Source organism: Hyla sarda, chromosome 8, assembly GCF_029499605.1.
Source record: "Hyla sarda isolate aHylSar1 chromosome 8, aHylSar1.hap1, whole genome shotgun sequence".
Lineage (NCBI taxonomy): Eukaryota > Metazoa > Chordata > Amphibia > Anura > Hylidae > Hyla > Hyla sarda.
In genome coordinates this window covers 67,006,883-67,030,392 of record NC_079196.1, presented here as the reverse complement: position 1 = coordinate 67,030,392, position 23,510 = coordinate 67,006,883, and the positions used below count along the sequence as shown (strand labels likewise).

At 41.7% G+C, this 23,510-nt stretch overlaps 1 protein-coding gene across 3 annotated transcripts in view; it reads right to left on the bottom strand.

The window, feature by feature from the left end:
* Positions 1-362: 362 nt before the first annotated feature.
* ITPRID2 (ITPR interacting domain containing 2) overlaps positions 363-23,510 on the bottom strand; it is a 90,586-nt gene continuing 67,438 nt past the window's right edge. For all 3 annotated transcript variants that reach the window (XM_056534701.1, XM_056534703.1, XM_056534702.1), the window contains 8 exons: positions 22,019-23,215; positions 20,931-21,005; positions 20,726-20,853; positions 19,207-19,357; positions 17,952-18,020; positions 17,164-17,595; positions 13,141-13,255; positions 363-2,109 (listed from right to left, as the gene is read on the bottom strand). In XM_056534701.1, the coding sequence (XP_056390676.1) occupies positions 13,145-13,255; positions 17,164-17,595; positions 17,952-18,020; positions 19,207-19,357; positions 20,726-20,853; positions 20,931-21,005; positions 22,019-23,215 (2,163 nt within the window). In that variant the 3' untranslated portion in view covers positions 363-2,109; positions 13,141-13,144. The remainder of the gene's footprint in view (positions 2,110-13,140; positions 13,256-17,163; positions 17,596-17,951; positions 18,021-19,206; positions 19,358-20,725; positions 20,854-20,930; positions 21,006-22,018; positions 23,216-23,510) is intronic.

The following is a 23,510-nucleotide window of genomic DNA, read 5'->3' as shown; positions in this document are numbered from 1 at the left end:
ACCACTGACTTATCCCACCACCTTTTATCTCAAGCCTATAGCCAACTCTGGAATCTTTATAGGGATATGCAGTTAGACACAGCTTCATGCTTTGCAGAACCATCCAACACCAATAGAGCATGTGGAAGATACATGCTGTGCATTTGATGGCTGCCTCCGCAATTGCCCCATCCCAAACAGTATCTCTCACAACATGTCGGAGAAGGCGGAAGAGGGAAATACTACACAACCCATTTACCAGAACTTTTCTCAGTTTAGTTAAATCACAGGTCCAGATTTTTTTTAGTTTTCTTTGAATTCTTCTAGATAAAACAGAAGTAAAGTATACAACAAATAATTCAGAAAAATAAATTTATGCAAAATAAATAGTTTATTAATATATTTAGAAATCAGCCCTTGTGTATAGAGTAACAAATGCATATAGTTTTAGACTTTCCACAACAGTTATATTCTCACATATTGTTCCAATAAGAGCTCATACGGACAAAAACCGAAAATGAGACACATTTCTGCTCCAATCAATGTGCCACGACATGCCGGGTCTTAACATCATTTTCACATAAATATTTTAACATCTATTAACAGATGGCGTTAAGGGACCAGAACTAGAAAAGGCTCTGCTCACAGAAGAGAAAAACGCCTTTCGATAAATGTGTAAATTACAATGGAAAACACAGTACAGTATAGGAACAGAAAACAGTTCTAGTGTTAACATATGGCACCTGACAAGTTTACGAGCTACGAGAAGCTGACAAATGTTTAAGTAATCCTGTGATTGAAGCTTAACAACTTTTCAGTGTAAAAACTCAAGAGGGGTTTAACATAGTCTAGCTGCTTTAAGCATTGAGAGTACATTAGAGGCCACAATGTACAATATATATTGCAAAAAGTTTACAAGCTACGTTGACAGTGTCTACTAAGGAGGTGGATTGCATTTACGGTTGAAGAACTACAGACGGAGCTCCTTAAACAGTGGTCAATCCAAGTCGCTCCACCCTTTAAGCTGTAAGTAGAGTTGAGCGAACTTACAGTAATTTGGCTCATAACATACCTTGCAGCTCTGCTGTTGATTACTTTAGTCTGCATAAACTAGTTCAGCTTTCCAAGGGCTTCAGTTGCCTGGAAAAGGTGGACACAGTCCTAGTAGACTTAAGACTGTCATCCCGTACCTTTCCAGGCAACTAGAGCCCTTGGAAAGCTGAACTAATTTAGGCAGAATAAAAGTAACCAAGGGCCAAGCCACAAGGTTCGCTACGAGAATTTACTTTAAGTTCGCTCAACTCTAGCTGTAAGCACTGACAAGGCCGCTGGGGAAGCGCATGTACTGTGTGCAATATATACTGCTTCTTAGTATAAACACCATGTGCTCACACTGTTTATCACAACTAGTGTACAACCCCTTCAAAAAAGTAGTTTTAAAAAGGTAAATGTATGAAATCTACCACACAGGTAACAAAATACATCTAAGGCAGCTCAATGGAAGGCTTGCTTTCATTATACGTCACCTACACACTTGTGCCTCATGCCACAGTGAAATTTTTAAGACTCCATAGCAAATTTTCAGCCCCCAAAATAGTTCTTTCCACTATGTGCGGGTGACTGGTATACTTTAAAGTGGCACTACACAGCAGTAGAACAAAACAAAAAGAAAAAAAAGCTCAGAGTGAATCACTTATTGCACAGTCTATACCTCATGGAGGTCAGTGACAAAGCTATAGGCACTTTAATATTAGTAATTTTATTTTACCCGACAATGCATTACCTTGCAACATTTATATACCTCCCTAGAAGTAGGCAAAACTTACTGTAGGTAAAAAAAAAAAAAAAAATGTTCAAGTTTAAAATAAAAATTATCTTCAAACGCAAAATTTAAAATAAATATTGTTTGAAACCTCCACAGTCCTCCATAGAAAGCTAAGAAAAAAGTGCCCAAACTACACAAAAGGTACAAGGTCAAATATTGGGGGAATGGGGGGGGGGGGGAATAAAGGATAGAAGATAAACAGTAGATAATTTCAGCAGCAGATAGTCCTCAACTTGGCATAATAGTTTCATCCAAATTCTTCTTACAGGTGGTCAAAACTTCAACCAACTCAAGTGACCTCCAATCTACATAGAAATAGAAAAAAATTAAGATTTTACAAAGTTAACAACTTTAAAGGGGGATGTCCACTAAATAATATTGTATTCACTTTAGATTATGTGCCAGTTAGTTTTAGAATATATATCTTTATAGCAGTTGGAGTCCTAGTTGTCTGTTCTAGATTTCTCAATTCCTGGCTTACCTTTATAAAAACAATTGCAGAGGTATTTTTACCTGAAGAAGTTATCCTCTATCCATGGGATAGGAGATAACTCAGTTGATAGCTGAGTGTCTGATCACAGGAACCCCCAATGAGCTCGAGAACAGGGACAAATGGTTGAAGATGTGCAACGCACGTGTGTGGCCAGCACTCCTTTTCCACACTCGCAGTATGCACTTTCATTGAGGGGACAATTTTATCCCTCTTCTTGGGATCAGTAACAGTCCCAGTATTTGGACCCCTGCAGATCAGCTTGCAATTGCTACTCCTGTTTGGGAATAACTCTTTTATATGGCAATATCCCTTTAAACAGGTAAAAATGTTGGCTGTCTAAAACCTCTTTAAAAATGGGACCTTTCAGCACCCTCATGCTGCCTAAAACACATCATATGGGGGCCCAGGTAGCTTCTCCCCATATCAGACATGACAGAATACTCTCCCTATATCCAAACAGGATATCCAAGACAGTCACGTTGACTTGCGTTTCAAGTCGCAATTAAGTGATGACAGGTTTCCTTTAACTCTATGGCTGTGGAAGAATGTGATCAGGGGCTCTGAGAATCTCAAGTCCTGCTTTTGGATAAAATCTGAATTTAATCAGCAAATAACTGTGTACATAGAATTAAATGTGATGTGGCAGATTTTCCATTTTGAGAACCTGTTTACACATTACAAGACCTACAGTCAGAGCTAGGTAGGTAGTCCCCTGCAGGGTGCAAATGTAACACATAGCAACAAATCGTGTCTTGCCTACCTTGTCAGAAGAAGCATTTAGACCATCACGCAAAAAAACATGGCAAGACCTGTGCAGAAGAAAAGTTGACCAGTTATCAATAGCCACCAATCAGATTGCTCCTTTAATTTCTCAGAGGCTTTTTCAAAAATAATAGAAGCAACCTGATTGGTTGCTATGGGCAACTGGTCAACTTTTCCTTTACACAGGTTTTGATAAGTCTTAACTTATTGGTAAAAACAACAACCTCACCCATACATTGTTTCTTAGATATACTACTCTGAGCAAATCACCTTTAAAGCGCAACTGTCACGAATTTGTACCCCCATAAACTAATCACAGGGTAACAAAGTTCTTTATAATTACTCTACAGAGATACTTTTTGCTGCTTTCTAGCAGCTTTGATCATGCTAAAAAAAATGCTTTATAAGACAGTCAGCAACAGTGGGATAGACGTGGCTATGGCATGCGGCTGCCTCGCCTGTCCCCTGTATGTCAGCGCTGGGACCGCTGTGTGATTGACACACAGGTCCCAGCCCATAGGCCCCTTATTATCCCTTTCTGTGGCGGCAAAGATTCAAATGTATAAGAAAGAACAGTGCCCGTTCTATCAGCTTACAGTGCCGGCACAGCGGGCTGGCTTTCATAGCAAGCAGCAGCGCATTACACTACACACTGGGGCAGAGAGCGAGAGCTTGGTATGAAAACTAGCCACCAGCAGCGCAGCACCGATGATGGTATCACGCCTTGGGCCATCAGGAGGGAGGGCTCGTGGCCTGCAGTGCCAGGAGACCGTTTTCTTCACACCACCGGTGCTGCGCTGTCGGCAGCTAGTTTTCATAGCAGGCGCTAGCTCCTGGCCCCAGTGCGTGCAGTAATGCTCTGCCACTTGCTATGAAAACTAGCCCACTACGCCGGCACTGTAAAAAAAGAGAACTGGCACTGGTTAAGGATAATAAGGGTCCTATGCCCTGGGACCTGTGTGTCAATCACACAGCGGTCCCAGCACTGACATACAGGGGAAGGGCGAGGCAGCCGCATGCCATAGCCACGTCTATCCCACTGTTGCTGACTGTCTTATAAAGCAGCTTTTAGCCTGATCAAAGCTGCTAGAAAGCAGCAAAAGGTATCCCTGTAGAGTAATTATAAAGAACTTTGTTACCCTGTGATTAGTTTTTGAGAGTAGAAATTTGTGACAGTTGCGCTTTAAGACCACTACCAGAGAGGAGAAAATCTACAGTATAAGACGATGAAACAAAGGCAGTTGATTAGTTCTGTCAAGTAAAAGAAGTTCCACCTTCCAAGTGCTTTAATTCCCTGAAAGAGACATACTAGACTTCACCAGGGACACTGTCTGTAGATTCACTCATCTCCAGCTACAGTGCCTTGCAAAAGTATTCACCCCCCCCCCCCCTTCACTTTTTTCATACTTTGGTACGTTACAGCCTTAAGTTCAATGTTTTGTTAATCTGAATTTTATGTGATGGATCAGAACACAATAGTTTAAAGTTGGTGAAGAGAAATGAGAAAAAATATATTAAAAAAAACTATTATTTAAAAATAGAAAACAGAAAATAGGCATGTGCGTTTGTATTCACCCCCTTAGTTAGGAAGCCAATAAAAAGCTCTGGTACAACCAAAAACCTTCAGAAGTCACATAATTAGTGAAATGTCACATGATCTGTCATTACATATACACACCTTTTTTGAAAGGCCCCAGAGGATGCAACACCTAAGCAAGTGGGGTCAGTAACCAAACACTGCCATGAAGACCAAGGAACTCTCCAAACAAGTAAGGGACAATGTTGTTGAGAAGTACAAGTAAGGGTTGGTTATAAAAAAAATATCCAAATCTTTGGATCACCACGAGCACCATCAAATCCATCATAACCAAATGGAAAAAACATGGCACAACAGCAAACCTGCCAAGAGACGGCCGCCCACCAAAACTCACGGACCGGGCAAGGAGGGCATTAATCAGAGATGCAGCACAGAGACCTAAGGTAACCCTGGAGGAGCTGCAGAGTCCACAGCAGAGACTGGCGTATCTGTACATAGGACGACAATAAGCCGTAAGCTCCATAGAGTTGGGCTTTATGGCAGAGTGTCCAAAAGAAAGCCATTACTTTCAGCTAAAAACAAAAAGGCACGTTTTGAGTTTGTGAAAAGGCATGTGGAAGACTCCCAAAATGTATGGAGGAAGGTGCTCTTGTCTGATGAGACAAAAATTAGGCGCAAACCCAACACATCACATCACCCAAAGAACACCATCCCCAGAGTGAAACATGGTGGTGGCAGAATGATGCTGTCTGGATGTTTTTCCGCAGGCAGGACTGGGAACCTGGTCAGAGTTGAGGGAAAGATGGATGGTGCTAAATACAGGGATATTCTTGAGCAAAACCTGTACCACTCTGATTTGAGGCTAGGGTGGAGGTTCACCTTCTAGCAGGACACTGACTCCAAACACCCTGCTGAAGCAACACTTGAGTGGTTTAACCCCTTAAGGACGCAGGACGTAAATGTACGTCTTGGTGCGGTGGTACTTAACGCACCAGGACGTACATTTACGCCCTGTGCATAACCGCGGGCAACGGAGCGATGCCCGTGTCATGCGCGGCTGATCCCGGCTGCTGATCGCAGCCAGGGACCCGCCGGTAATGGCCGACGCCCGCGAGCGTCCGCCATTAACCCCTCAGGTGCCAGGATCAATACAGATCCCGGCATCTGCGGCAGTGCGCGATTTAAATGAACGATCGGATCGCCCGCAGCGGGGATCCGATCATTCACAATGCCGCACGGAGGTCCCCTCACCTTCCTCCTTCCGGCGTCTTCTGCGTCGTCTGAGATCGAGCAGACCAGAACAGAAGATCGCCGATAACCCTGATCTGTTCTATGTCCTATACATAGAACAGATCAGTATTAGCAATCATGGTATTGCTATGAATTGTCCCCTATGGGGACTATTCAAGTGTAAAAAAAAAATGTAAAAAAATTTAAAAGTAAAAAAAAAGTGAAAAATCCCCTCCCCCAATAAAAAAGTAAAACGTCCGTTTTTTCCTATTTTACCCCCAAAAAGCGTAAAAAATAAATTTTATAGACATATTTGGTATCGACGCATGCATAAATGTCCAAACTATTAAAATAAAATGTTAATGATCCCATACGGTGAATGGCGTGAAAGAAAAAAAAAATAATCCAAAATTGCTACTTTATTACATTTTATAAAAAATAATTATAAAAAATTTATTACAAGTTTTTTATATGCAACTGTGGTATCAAAAAAAAGTACAGATCATGGCGCAAAAAATGAGCCCTCATACCGCCGCTTATACGGAAAAATAAAAAAAGTTAGAGGTCATCAAAATAAAGGGATTATAAGCGTACTAATTTGGTTAAAAAGTTTGTGATTTTTTTTTAAGCACAACAATAATATAAAAGTATGTAATAATGGGTATCATTTTAATCGTATTGACCCTCAGAATAAAGAACACATGTCATTTTTACCATAAATTGTACGGCGTGAAAACGAAACCTTCCAAAATTAGCAAAATTGCGTTTTTCTTTTTAATTTCCCCACAAAAATAGTGTTTTTTGGTTGTGCCATACATTTTATGATATAATGAGTGATGTCATTACAAAGGACAACTGGTCGCGCAAAAAACAAGCCCTCATACTAGTCTGTGGATGAAAATATAAAAGAGGTATGATTTTTAGAAGGCGAGGAGGAAAAAATGAAAACTTAAAAATTAAATTGTCTGAGTCCTTAAGGCCAAAATGTGCCTTAAGTCCTTAAGGGGAAACATGTGAATGTGTTGGAATGGCCTAGTCAAAGCCCAGATTCTCAATCCAATCGAAAATCTGTGATCAGCCTTAACCCCTTAAGAACCACGGGTTTTTCCACTTTCGTTTTTTCCTCCTCACCTTTTAAAAATCATAACCCTTTCAATTTTGCACCTAAAAATCCATATGATGGCTTATTTTTTGCGCCACCAATTCTACTTTGCAGTGACATCAGTCATTTTACCCAAAAATCTACGGCGAAAAACGGAAAAATCAAACATTGTGCGCCGAAATTGAAGAAAACGCCATTTTGTAATTTTGGGGGCTTCCGTTTCTACGCAGTACATTTTTCGGTAAAAATTACACCTGATCCTTATTCTGTAGGTCCATACGGTTGAAATGATACCCTCCTTATATAGGTTTGATTTTGTTGTACTTCTGTAAAAAAAATCGTTTAAAATTGTCACCTTCTGACCCTTATTTTTCCGCATATGGGGCGGTATGAGGGCTCATTTTTTGCGCCGGGATCTGAAGTTTTTAGCGGTACCATTTTTTTATTAATTGGACTTTTTGATCGCTTTTATAAATTTTTTTCATGATCTAAAAAGCGACCAAAAATTGTTTTTGGGACTTTGGAATTTTTTTGCGCGTACGCCATTGACCGTGCGGTTTATTTAATGATATATTTTTATAGCTCGGACATTTACGCACGCGGCAATACCACATATGTTTATATTTACTTTTATTTACATTTTTTTTTATGGGAAAAAGGGGGGTGATATGAACTTTTATTAAGGAAAGGGTTAAATCACATTTTTTTTACTTTTTTTTTTTACCCTTTTTTTTTTTTTTTGTGTTCTAGCTCCCATAGGGACCTATAACACTGCACACACTGATTGCCAGCACTGTTCACTTCAAAGCCATAGCTTTGCAATGATCAGCGTTATCGGTGGTCGATTGCTCAAGCCTGCATCTCAGGCTTGGAGCAATCAATCGCCGAGGGGACACGCTGGAGGCAGGTAAGAGGACCTCCGCTCGTGTCCCAGCTGATCGGGACACCGCATTTTCACTGCGGTGGTCCCGATCAGCCCCGCTGAGTAGCAGGGCAGCTTTCACTTTCGGTTTAGACGCGACGTTCAACTTTGAACACGCTGCGTCTAAAGGGTTAATAGCACGCGGCACCGCGATCGCTGCTGCGCGCTATTAGCCCCGGGTCCCGGCATCAGATACAGACCCGATATGACGCGGGGGCAGTGTGCGCCGATAAGGGGTTAAGGACCAGGGGGTTTTCCGTTTTTTTGCACTTTCGTTTTTTCCTCCTTACCTTTAAAAAGTCATAACCCTTTCAATTTTGCACCTAAAAATCCATATTATGGCTTATTTTTTGCACAACCAATTCTACTTTGCAGTGACAACGGTCATTTTACCCAAAAATCTACGGCGAAACGAAAAAAAATCATTGTGAGACAAAATTGAAAAAAAAAAAAAAAAAAAACACGCCATTTTGTAACTTTGGGGGGCTTCTGTTTCTACGCAGTAAATTTTTCGGTAAAAATTACACTCTTTATTTTCTAGGTCCATACGATTAAAATGATACCCTACTTATATAGGTTTGATTTTGTCGTACTTCTGAAAAAATCATAACTACATGCAGGAAAATGTATACATTTAAAATTGTCATCTTCTGACCCCAATAACTTTTATTTTACCGCGTGTGGGTCGGTATGAGGGCTAACTTTTTGCGCCGTGATCTGAAGTTTTTAGCGGTACCTTTTTTTGTATTGAACGGACTTGTTGATCAAAAATACACTATTTTGGGCTTTGGAATTTTTTTGCGTGTACGCCATTGACCGTGCGGTTTAATTAACGATATATTTTTATAATTCGGACATTTCCGCACGCGACGATACCACATATGTTTATTTTTATTTACACTTTTTTTTATGGGAAAAGGGGGGTGATTCAAACTTTTAAAAGGGGAGGTGTTAAATGATCTTTAGTCACTTTTTTTTGCAGTGTTATAGCTCTCATAGGGGGCTATAACACTGCACACACTGATCTTTAACATTGATCACTGGTTTCTCATAGGAAACCAGTGATCAATGATTCTGCCACTTGACTGCTCATGCCTGGATCTCAGGCCACCATGAGACAAGGTAGGAGACCCTCCTCGTGTCTAACATCTGTTCGGGACGCCGCGATTTCGCCGCAGCGATCCCGAACAGCTCCCTGAGCTAACCGGCATGGTTCCACTTTCACTTTAGACGCAGCGTTCAACTTTGAACGCCGCGTCTAAAGGGTTAATAGCGCACGGCACCGCGATCACTGGCGCGCGCTATTAGCCACGGGTCCCGGCCGTTGTTAGAGGCCGGGCCCGACCTGCTATGACGCGGGGCCACGACTATGTAGAAAGGGAAAGGACTCAGGACGTACCAGTACGTTCTTGGTCCTTAAGGGGTTAAAGATTGCTGTTCACAAGCGCAAACCATCCAACTTGAAGGAGAAATAGGCAAAAATCCCAGTGGTAAGATGTGGAAAGCTCATAGAGACTTATCTAAAGCCACTTGGAGCTGTGATTGCCGGGGAAAGGTGGCTCTCTTTAGGGGGTGAATACAGTATTTATCGGCGTATAACACGCAATTTTTAGCCTAAAATCTACCTGCGTGTTATACGCCGATAAGCCGCTGCAGTTCAATGATTTAAAGCGGGCGCTTTAAATCAATGAACTGCAGCGGCTTTGCAGGTGCAGAGACCTGCCGTCGCTGCCGGCTTCTCTGCCCCTGCCTGTCCTGGGGTCTAGAGCCTTGCTGCCGGCCTTTCTCTCCTGCTGGCTATCTGCGCCACTGCCCGTTCTCTCCCCCTGACTATCGGTGCCGGAGCAGCGGCGCCGACAGACAGGGGGAGAGAAGGGACACAGGCACCCATTGCCGGTGCCGCTGCCCCGTTGCCTCCCCCATCCCCGGTTGTATAATTACCTGTTGCCGGAGTCGGGTTCGCGCTGCTTCAGGCCTCCGGTGAGCATCCCCTGTGTCGTTGCTATGCACTGCGAGACGCAATGACGTCACTCGTCATTGTGCCGCGCAGTGCATAGCAACGATGCATGGGACGCACACCGGAGGTCTGAAGCAGCGCGGCAACAGGTAATTATACAACCGGGGATGGGGGAGGCAACAGTGCAGCGGGGCCGGCAATGGGTGCCGCTGCCCCTTCTCTCCCCCTTGCTATCGGCGCCGCTGTCCCATTGCCGGAGCCGCTTCTCTCCCCCTGGCTATCGGCGCCGGCAATGGGGTGCCGGCACCGATAGGGGGAGAGAACGGGCAGTGGCGCAGATAGCCAGCGGGAGAGAAGCGGCGGCAGCAGGGCTCTAGACCCCAGGAAAGGCAGGGGGAGAAAAGCGGGCAGCGACGGCCTCTCTCCCCCTGCCTTTCCTGGGGGCTTCTGCGGGGTCAGAAACAGTTTATCGGGGTATACGCATGCACCCTCATTTTACCAAGGATATTTGTGTAAAAAACTTTTTTCACCCAAATATCCTTGGTAAAATGAGGGTGTGTGTTATAGGCCGGTGCGTGGTATACCCCGATAAATACGGTAGTTATTAGGGGTGTGAATCGCCAATAATTTGGCGATTCGAATCGCGATACCAGTGTGGCGATTCCATATATCCCGATATATCCCGATTCTGTCTAAAAAACAATGTTTTTTACACTTTTATTAAAACTTAATTTATTTTATTTTTTTATACACTATTAGTCTTTTAGGAATCATTAGATTCCTCAGACAGATGAATAGAGTTCTATTGAACTCCATTGATAGAGCCTGGTCCAGCCAGGCTCTATCAATGACAGAGCCACGGAGAGCAGGGAAGCAGAGGTAAGCCCTCCGCTACCTCCACAGTGGATCTGCTGGCTATTAGCGGCGGCCCCCGGTTACTGAGAACAGCCGGGGGCTGCAGAGTATGGAGCCCGCTCCATACAGACTGCAGAGCACTGCATGCTGGATATTAGTGGCGGTGATGCATTAGCGGCCCCCGGCTACTGAAATCAGCCGGGGGCCGCAGAGTATGGAGCGGGCATGAGTCGGAGCCCGCTCCATACACCCAGAGCGACGCCTCGTCAGATCCGGCTGACAAAATGTGGAACTTGTATCTGATGCCCGGGACATGCTGTTCCGGGCATCAGGAGATACAAATTCCACATCACTAAAAGAATCGATTCAAAAAGATTTTGAATCTATTCAGTATCGGCAAGTGAAAAATCGCGATAATTGCGCAAATCGATTTTTTCTTACATCCCTAGTAGTTATGCACATTGACTTTTTCTGTTATTTTGTCCTATATGTTGTTTGCTTCACAATAAAAATCTTCAAAGTTGTGGGTATGTTCTGTAAATTAAATGATCAAAACCCTGAAACAATCCATGTTAAAGGGTTTATCCAGTATAAGGTGATTTTAATACGTACTTACCAGACAGTAATAAGGTTAGGAAGGATCTGCACTGTGGCTAAATGGCTATGTTGTGAGATTACCATTACACTGTGGCTAGCATTTTGTGAACTGGTATTTCCTTTTTGAGTTTTCTTCTTTGACTACAAATCCCATAATTCCATTGTCCTCCCTCCCACACATCAGCTGCCCCACACATTGAAACATAAATGAGCTGCCGCCATTCAAAAGACCTGTGGTTTTCAATCAGGGTGCCTACAGCTGTTGCATTAGTTGCAGACTGATCTCTCTGCCACCAAACGATCGCTCCACCCATTGAAGCAGACAGGCTCCCTGTCATCAGCTGACTAGTGACTCCGGTCTCGGCCGCATTGCAAACCGGGAAAAATCTGTGATTTTTTATATTGTTAAAAATAAATATTGGGGTGAAAATCACAGAAGAGTTGTGAGAAAACCGTCACATACAGGTACAGACACTATATTATGCAATACACTAACTTTACAGCCCCTGTAGCATAGTCAAATAAAAAAACAATACTTTTGCAAGGCACTGTATTACCACTGTGCTGTCTAATAGACCAATGCTGTGCTTATGCCCCAAGTATATTTCAAAGACCCCTTGGGGTTAGGCTATTTTAACACTTCATTTCAGTGTCCACCTTCTGTGTGTGCCAGGAAAGCTCCCGGAAGATATTCAGGAATAATATATTATTCTTATTCTTCTCATTATTTATAATTAATAAAAATGTATATAAATATTTAAAGCATTTTTTACTGTTGCCCTTGGTTTAGGAGTAGTAGTAGGCAATGTTTTATTCTAGCATGGCAAAGAAAGGAGGCCAAGATGTACCACACATTATCAACATAGGAAATTGAGGACAAGTTTGGTCCACCAAATGCTGTGTCAAATATAAACCATACACAGCACACACATTGGTCGAGTTCATTGAGCCCTGATTATTTAAAAACAAAACAAAAAAGTCATTAACAAACAATATAAAAGATATATATTTATGTATGGTTGGGGCCAGAGAGTGATAGAACCAGTATTATTTCCATTAACATGTGTCATATTGTCTCAAAACGTAAAGGCTATTGTCACCTTTGCATTAATATTGTTTGTTTACTTGTATCCTTAATGCAAAATTAAGCACTTTTCTAAATAGTCTTTACTACAAATATCCTACCATTTAGCTGCTATTCAAAAGAAAAGCTAAATCCATCAGACTGACTTTCCGCTCTCAGTGTTTGATAAAGCAGCATGGAAGGGGTTACACATCAGCTCAAAGAGTTGACAGATGGGAGAGGAACCTTGGAGGGCAGCTCACACAAGCTCACACAGTTTGATAAAATCTAGTGCTGAGTTTTTATTTTTTTTTGCATCATACCAAGTTCATACTAAGAAAAGAAAAATGCTGGTGCTAGAAAGTTAGTTACAGATTTGTAAATTACTTCTATATAAAAAAATTATCAGCTGTACTTATCAGCAGTACTTATCAGTTGCTATATGCTCCACAGCAAGTTCTTTTCAAATGTATTTTCCGCCTGACCACAGTGCTCTCTGCTGACACCTCTGTCTATGTCAGGAACTGTCCAGAGCACAGTGGACAGTTCCAGACATGGACAGAGGTGTCAGCAGAACGCACAGTGGCCAGGCAGAAAATAAATTCAAAAAGAAAAACTTTCTGTGGAGCATAACGCAGCTGATAAGTACTGGAAGGATTAAGATTTTTAAATAGAAGTAATTTACAAGTCTGTATAACTTTCTGGCACAATAAAAAAAAGAATACATTTTTCCTCTGGAGAACCCCTTGTACCCCTTTAAGAAAACTGATCATTCAATAATACATTTTGTAAGGAGATAAGGCATCCTGACATCTTACCCCTTTAAATTCTCCCATCATTTTTTCCATCCTTTGATCGCACTGGAGAAGTTACAGCTGCTAGCAGTCCACTTACAATTTCTCGTCGAATGTCTCCGACAATTGCTTCTTTAATCTGAAAAGAAGACCCCTTTTATTTTGAGCAAGAACATAATATTTTTTTTTGTTTTAAAAAAGAGTTCCTGTTATTTATACATAACTTTTGACATGTTGTCCAGACCTGTAAAAAGTTTACATAGCAGTAGATTTTTGTCCTGAGACCCAGAACAATTAAGGTAGTTCTAGTTGAGTGAAGGGCACGCCATTGTACTTCACTCCCTGGCCAACTACCCGTTCCGACTCATGCGCTCCACTGTAGTATACGGAATGCAGTAGTCTGAACGGGCGGCAGGCTGGGAAGTAGAGAGCACTGGTGCATGCTTCATCCAGCAATAATCTCACAATTAGAGCAGGTGTCAGGACTGAGACCCAGTGTGAACTAAACGATTGACAGGTCTGGACATGTCAAGTGTGTGTCTAAACATAAATGACACAAAACTGCTCTGGTATACATGTTATTCTTTAAATCTTTGTAAATTATTACATTGCAGATTGACAGTCACTTGGAAGCGCTAATCTTACAACATTGGAAAAATAAACAGTTCACAGGTGAATGAACCCTTGTCTCCAGGACACTGTTGAGTTTACGGATCAAGTCTCTTACAGCTTCAGTCAGAGTTATCTAGCTGAACAAAAATGCCAAACTGTTATGCCACAGAAATAGCTACAGTATGTGCAAACAATATACATACACGCACGCAAACGCTTGCTTCAAACAAATCTATGTAAAGGCAGCTAAGACAAAATGGTTGTTTTTACTGGAAAATGCCCCTGAATTCATTGGTTCAATCCAATTCATGGGACCTAATGCACTGAAAAAAAGTGGTGCCTATGTTTTACTTTTGTTTTCTATTTAAGGATATGAGAACTTTAACTCATAGGCAGCTTTAAAAGGGTATTCTGGTTACAAGAACTGGATAAAACACCACATGTTAGAATTGTGGGGGTCCAATGCTCAGCTATTTTTACCAGAGCTGTAAACTTCTAATGGAGCTCACAGGGTAGCTGCTTGACCACTGCTCTATTTAAAGGGGTTATCCAGGAAAAAACTTTTTTTTATATATCAACTGGCTCCATGAAGCTAAACAGATTTGTAAATTACTTCTATTAAAAAAATCTTAATCCTTTCAGTACTAATGAGCTTCTGAAGTTAAGGTTGTTCTTTTCTGTCTAAGTGCTCTAAGAGGACACGTGTCCCGGGAACCGCCCAGTTTAGAAGAGGTTTGCTATGGGGATTTGCTTCTAAACTGGGCGGATCCTGAGACACTTGTCATCAGAGAGCACTTACACAGAAAAGAACAACCTTAACTTCAGAAGCTCATAAGTACTGAAAGGATTAAGATTTTTTTATAGAAGTAATTAACAAATCTGTTTAACTTTATGGAGCCAGTTGATAAATAAAAAATAAGTTTTTTCCTGGAATACCCCTTTAAACTCCTTCTAGTAACAGTCTTGCAGCTCTGGAATTCCATTACAGCAGATAGGTTTCTGCCACGGAAATTCCTCTGTGTGGAAGGTCCATAAAGAATTGATTTTCTTTCTGTGAAGTGTTCTCCGAAATTCATCAGTCTGGCACTGGCACATTCTGCTGTTGTCTGCCACTGATGGAATTTTTCCACCTGAAAATTCCACCGTGTGAACAAGGCCTTATTATACCTCCAGAGCTAAGGATTCGGTAGGTTACAATCTAGTTTGTTGGATACGTTGTGCCATTTGGAGGGTGAAATCATGGGGTAGGCATGTCATGAGTAAGTGTTCTAATCATGATTGTGTATCATCTATCCCTGCTCCAGTGTGTGCGTACAGAGTGGGCAGTGCCCAGGTCACTTATTACAATCATGCATGTGTTACGCCGAGCGCTCCGGGTCCCCGTTCCTCCCCGGAGCGCTCGCCTCATCTTCGTTGTTGCAGCGCCCCGGTCAGATCCACTGACCGGGTGCGCTGCGGTCCCGCCTTCAGCCGGGATGCGATTCGCGATGCGGATAGCGCCCGCTCGCGATGCGCACCCCGGCCCCCGTACCTGACTCGCTCTCCCTCGGTCCTGTCCCGGCGCGCGCGGCCCCGCTCCCTAGGGCGCGCGCGCGCCGGGTCTCTGCGATTTAAAGGGCCAGTGCACCAATGATGGTGCCTGGCCCAATCTTCCCAATTAGCTTAATTGGTTCCCACCTGTTTCCCTGGCTATATCTAGTCTCCTCCCTTGCACTCCCTTGCCGGATCTTGTTGCACTTGTGCCTAGTGAAAGCGTTCCCTTGTCTGTTCCTAGTCCGTGTTCCTGACCTCCTGCCGTTGCCCCTGACTACGATCCTTGCCGCCTGCCCCCGACCTTCTGCTACGTCCGACCTTGCTTCTGCCTACTCCCTTGTGCCGCGCCTATCTTCAGCATCTTCAGCAGCCAGAGAGGTGAGCCGTTGCTAGTGGATACGACCTGGTCACTACCGCCGCAGCAAGACCATCCCGCTTTGCGGCGGGCTCTGGTGAAAACCTGTAGTGGCTTAGAACCGGTCCACTAGCGCGGTCCTCGCCATCCCTCTCTGGCACAGAGGATCCACCACCCGCCAGCCGGCATCGTGACAGCATGCCACCCAAACACAGATACATGATCTGGAAATGAATAAGACACTGTTTCAACCAGAGCAGGAACAAGGAGAGCCATGTATTCATAACAAATACAACACATATCTTCTGTCACATACTAATGTAACTGGATCTAGGCTCAAAGAAGCAGAGAACAAAATGTTGACTGTATTACACAATGTTGTTCTGGAATGATGCAGATCGTCCTCCCACCATCAAAAGTTGGTTTTGCATATTGCCCGTGAATAACTCTCTTGCAAAATATCACTACAAGACCGTAAACACTAATCCCACAGGCCATAAATGCCTTATTCCCATAACAAATATTTGACTTTATCCTATTATGTGAGAATTTTATTAGCATTTATGCCAGACTACAAAGGACAGAAAACAGACTAAATTTACAAAAAATGACCACCCAGTTTTGTGTGTTGTTATAACTCCGCTCCATTCACTTCAATGAAACTGAGCTGCAATAATACATGCAAACAGAGGACAAGAGTGGTGATGTTTCTGGAAGAAGTAGTTTTGTTATCTAATTCTGATTCACATTTGTTTTGTAAAAAAAAGGTGTGTGAAAGTTTTAGAAAACTGACTGCTTTCTTCTAGTAACAGCACCACACCAGTTTATGGCTTGCATGGCTTGGGTTTGCTATTGCAGCTGAATGCTATTGAGCCATAATACCACACACACAACCTATGGACAAGTATGGCAAAGTTTTTGGAAGAAAGAAAATGTTTTTCTAATTCTGACAATTTTAAGGGGTTATCCAGGATTTTTTTTTTAGATATATCAACTGGCTCCAGAAAGTTAAACAGATTTGTAAATTACTTCTATTAAAAAATCTTAAACTTTTCAGTACTTATGAGCTTCTGAAATTGAGTTGTTCTTTTCTGTCTAAGTGCTCGCTGATGACACGTGTCTCGGGAACCTCCAAGTTTAGAAGAGGTTTTCTATGGGGATTTTCTTTTAAACTGGGCGGTTCCCGAGACACGGGTCATCAGCGAGCACTTAGACAGAAAAGAACAACTCAACTTCAGAAGCTTATAAGTACTGAAAGGATTAAGATTTTTTAATAGAAGTAATTTACAAATCTAACTTTCTGGAGCCAGTTGATATATAAAAAAAAGTTTTTTCCTGGATAACCCCTTTAACTTTATCAAAGTGGATGCACATCTGCAGTTGATGTCAGTGGAATAAGGCATTGTCCCTGATGACTTGGCAGATAACGGACCCTCATGGTCATTATAGATAGATTGTCCTAATATCTCAATAGCATCAATCTAAATTTGATCTATTTAAAATCACTATTTATTTTAAGTTATTTTATATGAGAGGCAGTAACCTACCTCCCGGATTACTTGTTGCAATTCTTGGTTTTCTTCAGGACTCCATCGCGAAGCTGTTTCAGCAACAGGTGGGTAAAATTCGGAGTCTCTCTTTTCTGTTGACTCCAGTTTCAATCTTTCATGTTCTTCTGGTGACTCGTCTGCAGAGTTATGAGTGCCACCAGCTCTGGTCGGAGGACTTGGAGTTAAGGCTACAGTAGCACGATATACAGCTTTTCCTGGCGGTGTTTGTATTTTTGGTTTATCAACCGAGTCTGAAGACTTTAGTGGGCCTTTCCTATATTTATTAAGTGGACTGGAGCAAACTGAGGAAGAATCAGAAGGTGCTTGGGATAAAACAGATTCCCAACGATCAACCCCATGTTCCAGTCTTGTGTCTTCTAAGCCTAGTTCTGATTTAAGATGACTCTGCTCTCGAATTAGCTCATTCACCTAAACAAAAACAAATACATAAAAAAATGAAAATATTTATTTAATTCTAAGACATAATATTTTATTTTATAATTTTAGGATAGCATGGACAACTGGATACAGATATGACTCCAGAAGAATGCCCCATCAAAACACAACCATTAATCCTAAAAATATTCGGTGTACACTATAGAGGACAGACTATGAATTTTGAATGAAAACTAATAACTAGCAAACCCTTGCTGATGTTCAATATTGTGCAAATCAGGGATGTCCAATGCTTTAAGTAAGTCACACTTAAATCACACAATTTATTTATTTATTTTACTTTTCAATTGAGAAATCTTAGACCAGAAAATAAAATGTACCGTACTTACTGGCTCAATGACATTCAACGGAGAGGAGAACACTAAACTGTCTGTACTTCCCCTTCCATCATACATTCCCTACAAAGAAAGCAGAATAAAACAGTGGTATGCATTTCTTTATTTTCAGTTTATGATAAAAATTTTACCCCTTAAGGACCACAGGTTTTTTTCATTTTTTACTCCTCACCTAAGAAATCATAACTATTTCAATTTTCCACCTACAAACTCATAAGGGCTTGTTTTTTGTGCCACCAATTTTACCACAAAATCTATGGCGAAACAAAGATAAAAATATTTGTGGAGCTAAATTGAAAATAATAATAAAAAAAAAGAAAATAAAAAAAACTGCATTTTGTAACTTTTGGGGGCTTTCGTTTCAACGCAGCGCAATTTTCGATAAAAATGACACCTTATCTTTATTCTGTCGGTACATAAGATTAAAACGATACACTACTTATACAGATTTGATAATTTTTTAACAGAAGTAAAATCAAAACTGTATGCACGATAATTAGTAGGTTTAAAATTTCCTTTTCTAACTCGTGTAACTTTTTTTTTCCATATACAGGGCGATATGAGGACTCATTTTTTGCGCCGTGATCTGAAGTTTTTATTGGTACCATTTTTTTTGTTTTGATGGGACTTTTTGATAGTTTATAAAAAAAAAAATAATTTAGAGTATACCAAGTGACCAAAAAAATAAATATATATTTTTTTTTTACATAAACGCCATTGTAATTAACATTATATTTTTATAGTTTGGACATTTACGCACGCAGCGATACCATATATTTTTATTATGTTTTTATATGGACTTTGGGAAAAGGGAGGTGATTTAAAACTTTTAATAAAGGAAGGGGTTAATGAGTGTTTAAAATGTTATTTTAATTTTTTTTAACCACACTTTTAGTCCCCTTAGGGGACTTTTAGGAGGAATCATTAGATTCTGCATACAGATCAATGTGGTTCCATAGAACCACATTGATCTGAGTGCTCTCCGCTCGATTGATAAAGCCTGGTCCTACCAGGCTTTATCATTCTCAGCACCACAGCCAGCTCTGAAGGAGAAGTAAGCCTCCGGCTACCTCAGCAATGGATCGCATGTCGGTTATTAACGCAGGCCCTCAACTAAAAGAATCAGCTGAGGGCCGGCTGGTATGGCGGGGGCTAGAGTCGGAAGCCCGTGCCATACTCTGTTAATGGCACAAGGACGTGTATACACATCCTTGGTCATTAAGGGGTTAAGATGAAAAAAGGTACGCACCATTGCTACTTGTCGTTGAAATGGAGAGGAAACATGAAAACTTCTAAGCTGTTCTTCAAGCGTCAGAATCCGTTCATCCAACTGTAGCTCCAGCTCCTGCAGCTCTATTCGGACAGAGTTCCTCAGACCTTGCAATTGATCGGCTTCATACCTAAAGGGCCAAATAGCTTTCAGCAAACTTACTCCTTATTCATTTCATTATTTTCACACAAATTTCATAGATATCCTTATCAGTCAGACACTTGCCGGCTTTAACCAGGCATAAGGATGTGCAGACAAAAATACTTCTGTAGTTTTGGAAGTAATAATATTAATATTATTAAATTAATAAACCTTGGACAATTTACTTACAGCACAACCTAAGGATCAGTGCAAAGGGCCATATTATGGCTCCTTACAGGTTTTGAATTGTACAAAGCCATTACAGTGGTCCCTCAACATACGATGGTAATTCGTTCCAAACGAGCCATCGTTTGCACGAATCCCTCAACATACGATGGATTCGACAATGTAAAGTATAGGAAGCTGTACTCACCTGTCCCCGCTGCTCCCGATGGTGACCCCGGGCCTCCGCTGGGCTCTCCTGGTCTTCTCCGGTCCTCCGCTGTCTTCTCCGGTCCTCTGCTGTCTTCCGCAAGGCCTTACTGGGCCTGCGTAGCGACGTCATTACGTCGCTGGGTACACCATTCCTATTGGATGACGTGCGTAGCAGCGTATTGTTGTCACCGGAGAGGGCCGAGAAGACACCGGAAGACAAGCGCTGGACCCGGAGGGCACCCCGGAGCATCGTGGAGGGGTAAGTAATACTCACCGCACCACACGGGGAACATTAAGCTGCTATTCGGCAGCAGCTTAAGCATTTTGCACTGCCGGATAGCACTTAATGCGATGGCCCCGACATGAGAAAGCATCGTATGTCGATGCTGACATCGACATGCGATGGCCTCTGAGAGGCCATCGTATGTCGATTTGATCATATGTCGGGGCCATTGTAGGTCAGGGGGGTCACTGTATATGACACCCACAGAACACTATGGGGCATATGCTAAACCTGTGGTTTAATAAAGTTTTTTTTTTTTCCTGTGTTTCCATAAAAGTTGACAGAATGCAGGTTGTGGGAAACTCCATTGGATTCTGTATATCTGAGCTGTTCTACTCTTGAAGCTTTTCTACTTTGGATGGCTATCAACAGTTAAATTACAGAATGCTTCACCATGAACATGTCTTGTTGATTCCATTTTGAATTTAAATGATACAGTGAAATCTCTGAGAGGATCATCCAAAATGTCAATTTAAAAAATTGCTCTTCTATGGATGCAGCCTTCTCACAGAAAATAGACACTACGCATAATGTACTGTGAACTGAATAAGTCATACGAAATCTAGTCTTTATAAAGGTGTTGGCCTTTGCGAAAAAGGGCTAAACTAAAAAACGAATGTGTATTCACCTCCCCCAAAAGTGTACATCAATTATATCAAGCCTCACGATTAGAGATTGTGATTATTCAACATAGTTCACCTCTCTTCTTCAGTTAAATGCTGATAAACCATCGTCTGCTGTCGAAGCATGTTTAGCTCCAAGTCCATCATTTGGGAACGGAATAAATTTAAACTTCTTTTCATGATTTGCAGCTCCTGGAATGTATTCTGAAGCGAAATATACAATTACACACTGACCAAAAATAGATAACTTATTAAAACAGAAATAGCGAAAAAAAACTCACTTCATAAAGAGACTGGATAGATGGCTTCTGGCTATAACCACCAGCAGTCAAGTCATGTCCACGCATCACAGGATGCTAAGTAGGGAAATATAAAAACTAGATAAATATTGATGACCATTTAATGTGATAATTTGCTATGCAATTCAGCCGCAGAGGTGAAAGCCGTTTACAATAACAGAGGTTTCACTAAGAAACAGAACTTAGTGTGTATATTTTACAGTCACCAGTTTAAAAAACAAAAAACAAAAAAAAACCACCTAATATATACATTAGAATTCCTAATTTGTAAGATGCCCCTTTATAAAGAATACAAGATACCTAAATAATCACATGAACTCTAATACACCACAGATGGATATCTTTAAAGGAGTAATCCAGCACTTGGAAAAGAGAAAAAACAAAAAACACATCGCCCTAATCACAAAGTAGGGGATAAGTGTCTGATCATTTGGTGGTGAGGTGGGGGTGGTGCCGAGGTAGGGGCAACTGCTGGGACCCTCCAGAATGAGGTCAGGGTTTTCCCCACTGCATGGAGCGGTAGAGTACAGGCGCTTCATGCAATGCCTATGGAAGCGCCAGAGACACCTGAGCTCTGGCACCTCCGGTGCTCCCCAGTGCGTGCAGTCTACCACTCTATGCAGCAGGGAGAGCTGGAGCCCTGTTCTGAAGATCCCAGCACTCGGACCCCTTGCGATCAGATACTTCTTCCTGAGAAATAAGATTTTAAGTGCTGCATAACCCCTTAAAATAAAAAGCTTTTTGTTATTTTTAGCCATTTGTGTGGTCTCCATTCCCATATTATAACAAGAAAAAAACGGGTGTTTATTAATGGACATGAGGAATACAAAGTTCACAAAAATATTCTACAACAGGAAGTCAAAAATAGATAGTTTAAACCATGAACCCTATGAGCAAAAATAAACTATCCTTATAATGACCCAATATAGAGAGACTGTACTAAAGGCCATGTAGAGGAAAAAGAAAAAAAAAGCCTAACATAAGTCTCACTACTTTGAACTGGTTCTACAATGTAACCACTTGCATTACATGGATTAATAGAATAAGATTAAGCAGCAAGTTTCTTATACCTGTGAAAGATTTTGCAGAGAGCTTCTTATATCATGTAGTACTCTGCGAAGTTGCATTTCAGTAGTGGATGGTGGAGCACTTAAAGGTAAGGAACACCCAGAACAAGATCTGTGAAGAGATCCACAGCCAAACCTCTGGTTAAATGGACAGGAAAATGGGGGAATCATGGAGCCACAGGCTGCACCAGAAAAGTTTGGGACACTGTGTGTGCTCCAGGCTCTTGCATGTTCACATAGTGGCCTTTCATGCCATTCGGACTGTAAAGAATGAAGTGAACATGAAGAATGTGACCTGTGGGAGGAAGCATGGGCAGTACATGACTGAGGTCTGCGGATGTGATCATCTGGCATTTGTCCCATACCACTTTTCTGGGCCTCTCTTGTGTCAGAAACAGGAGACCTGAAAACTGTAGATTTACTTGTAGTGTTAAGCTCCTCTGTATGTTCAGATAATTCATCTTCCTCTGGTGAATATCTGTAAGAAAATGTTGGGGGGCTACATACAGTTGCCTTCCCAGAATTTAACACAATGTTTACTTTGGAAACCACTCTCACAGGACTCAAGAGTGGAGTGGGCAGGGATTGAGTTCGTCTCAGCGGGTACCCAGAGCTTGTGTACTTGTGCCTGCGCTTCAATAGATCCTTTGAAGTGATCATGCTACGACCAGTTCTGGATTCAGTCGTGTCTGAACCCAATGTTTTCTTTTGTGCACGCTGTAATGCCCCATTCACACGATCCACAGAATGGGAAGCTGAACTACTCAAACCAGGAAACCTAGAATATTCCGGAAAACTGTCTAATGCTTCTGATATGTGATGAGTGGTATACGATACACATTCATAGTCACTGCTTGTTTCCAGCTCACTATCAGCCGTACATTCCTGTTGTAGATCAAGGTCTTCTTCACTCAGGCCAAGAATGCCATCTACAGCAGCGTTAAGATCTTCGCTAGACTTGAGCTCCTCATTTTGGGGGTTTTTGACATCCACATTTACATTTTGTTTATCAAGTTCTTTTTCTGCAAAGAAAGCTGTTCTTCCTAAACCAACCGGTGTGAGGAAATCCTCATCTAGGTCAATGGATTCTGTTTGATCAAAAGCTCGTGGAGTCTTTAGGTCTTCTCCTACAGAGGTTACAGTAGTCTCACTGTCATAGCTGTCTGCACTACTTCCCATTGCCTGCAAAGAATCTTGAACCTAAAAAACAAAATGCATTGGAGATCAATAAAGATGAAGAAGGTCTAACAGCAAGGTATTAAGACCTCAAATTAACAGAGTTAGTGCTTTTTGTATAAATCTAGTCTAAAAAGGACAAATGAACCAGTTTTAAAAGTAAAAAATACTGTAAATCCTGTGGCACACTGGTTTTGGTTCTAATAATTAAAGGTGCATTAAAAAAAGAAAAAACAACAAAAAACTTTTCACGCCTCATAGGTAGGGGGCAAGTGCTACAAGGAACAGGGAGAAGCAGTCAGCTGAGAATTAAAAAAGG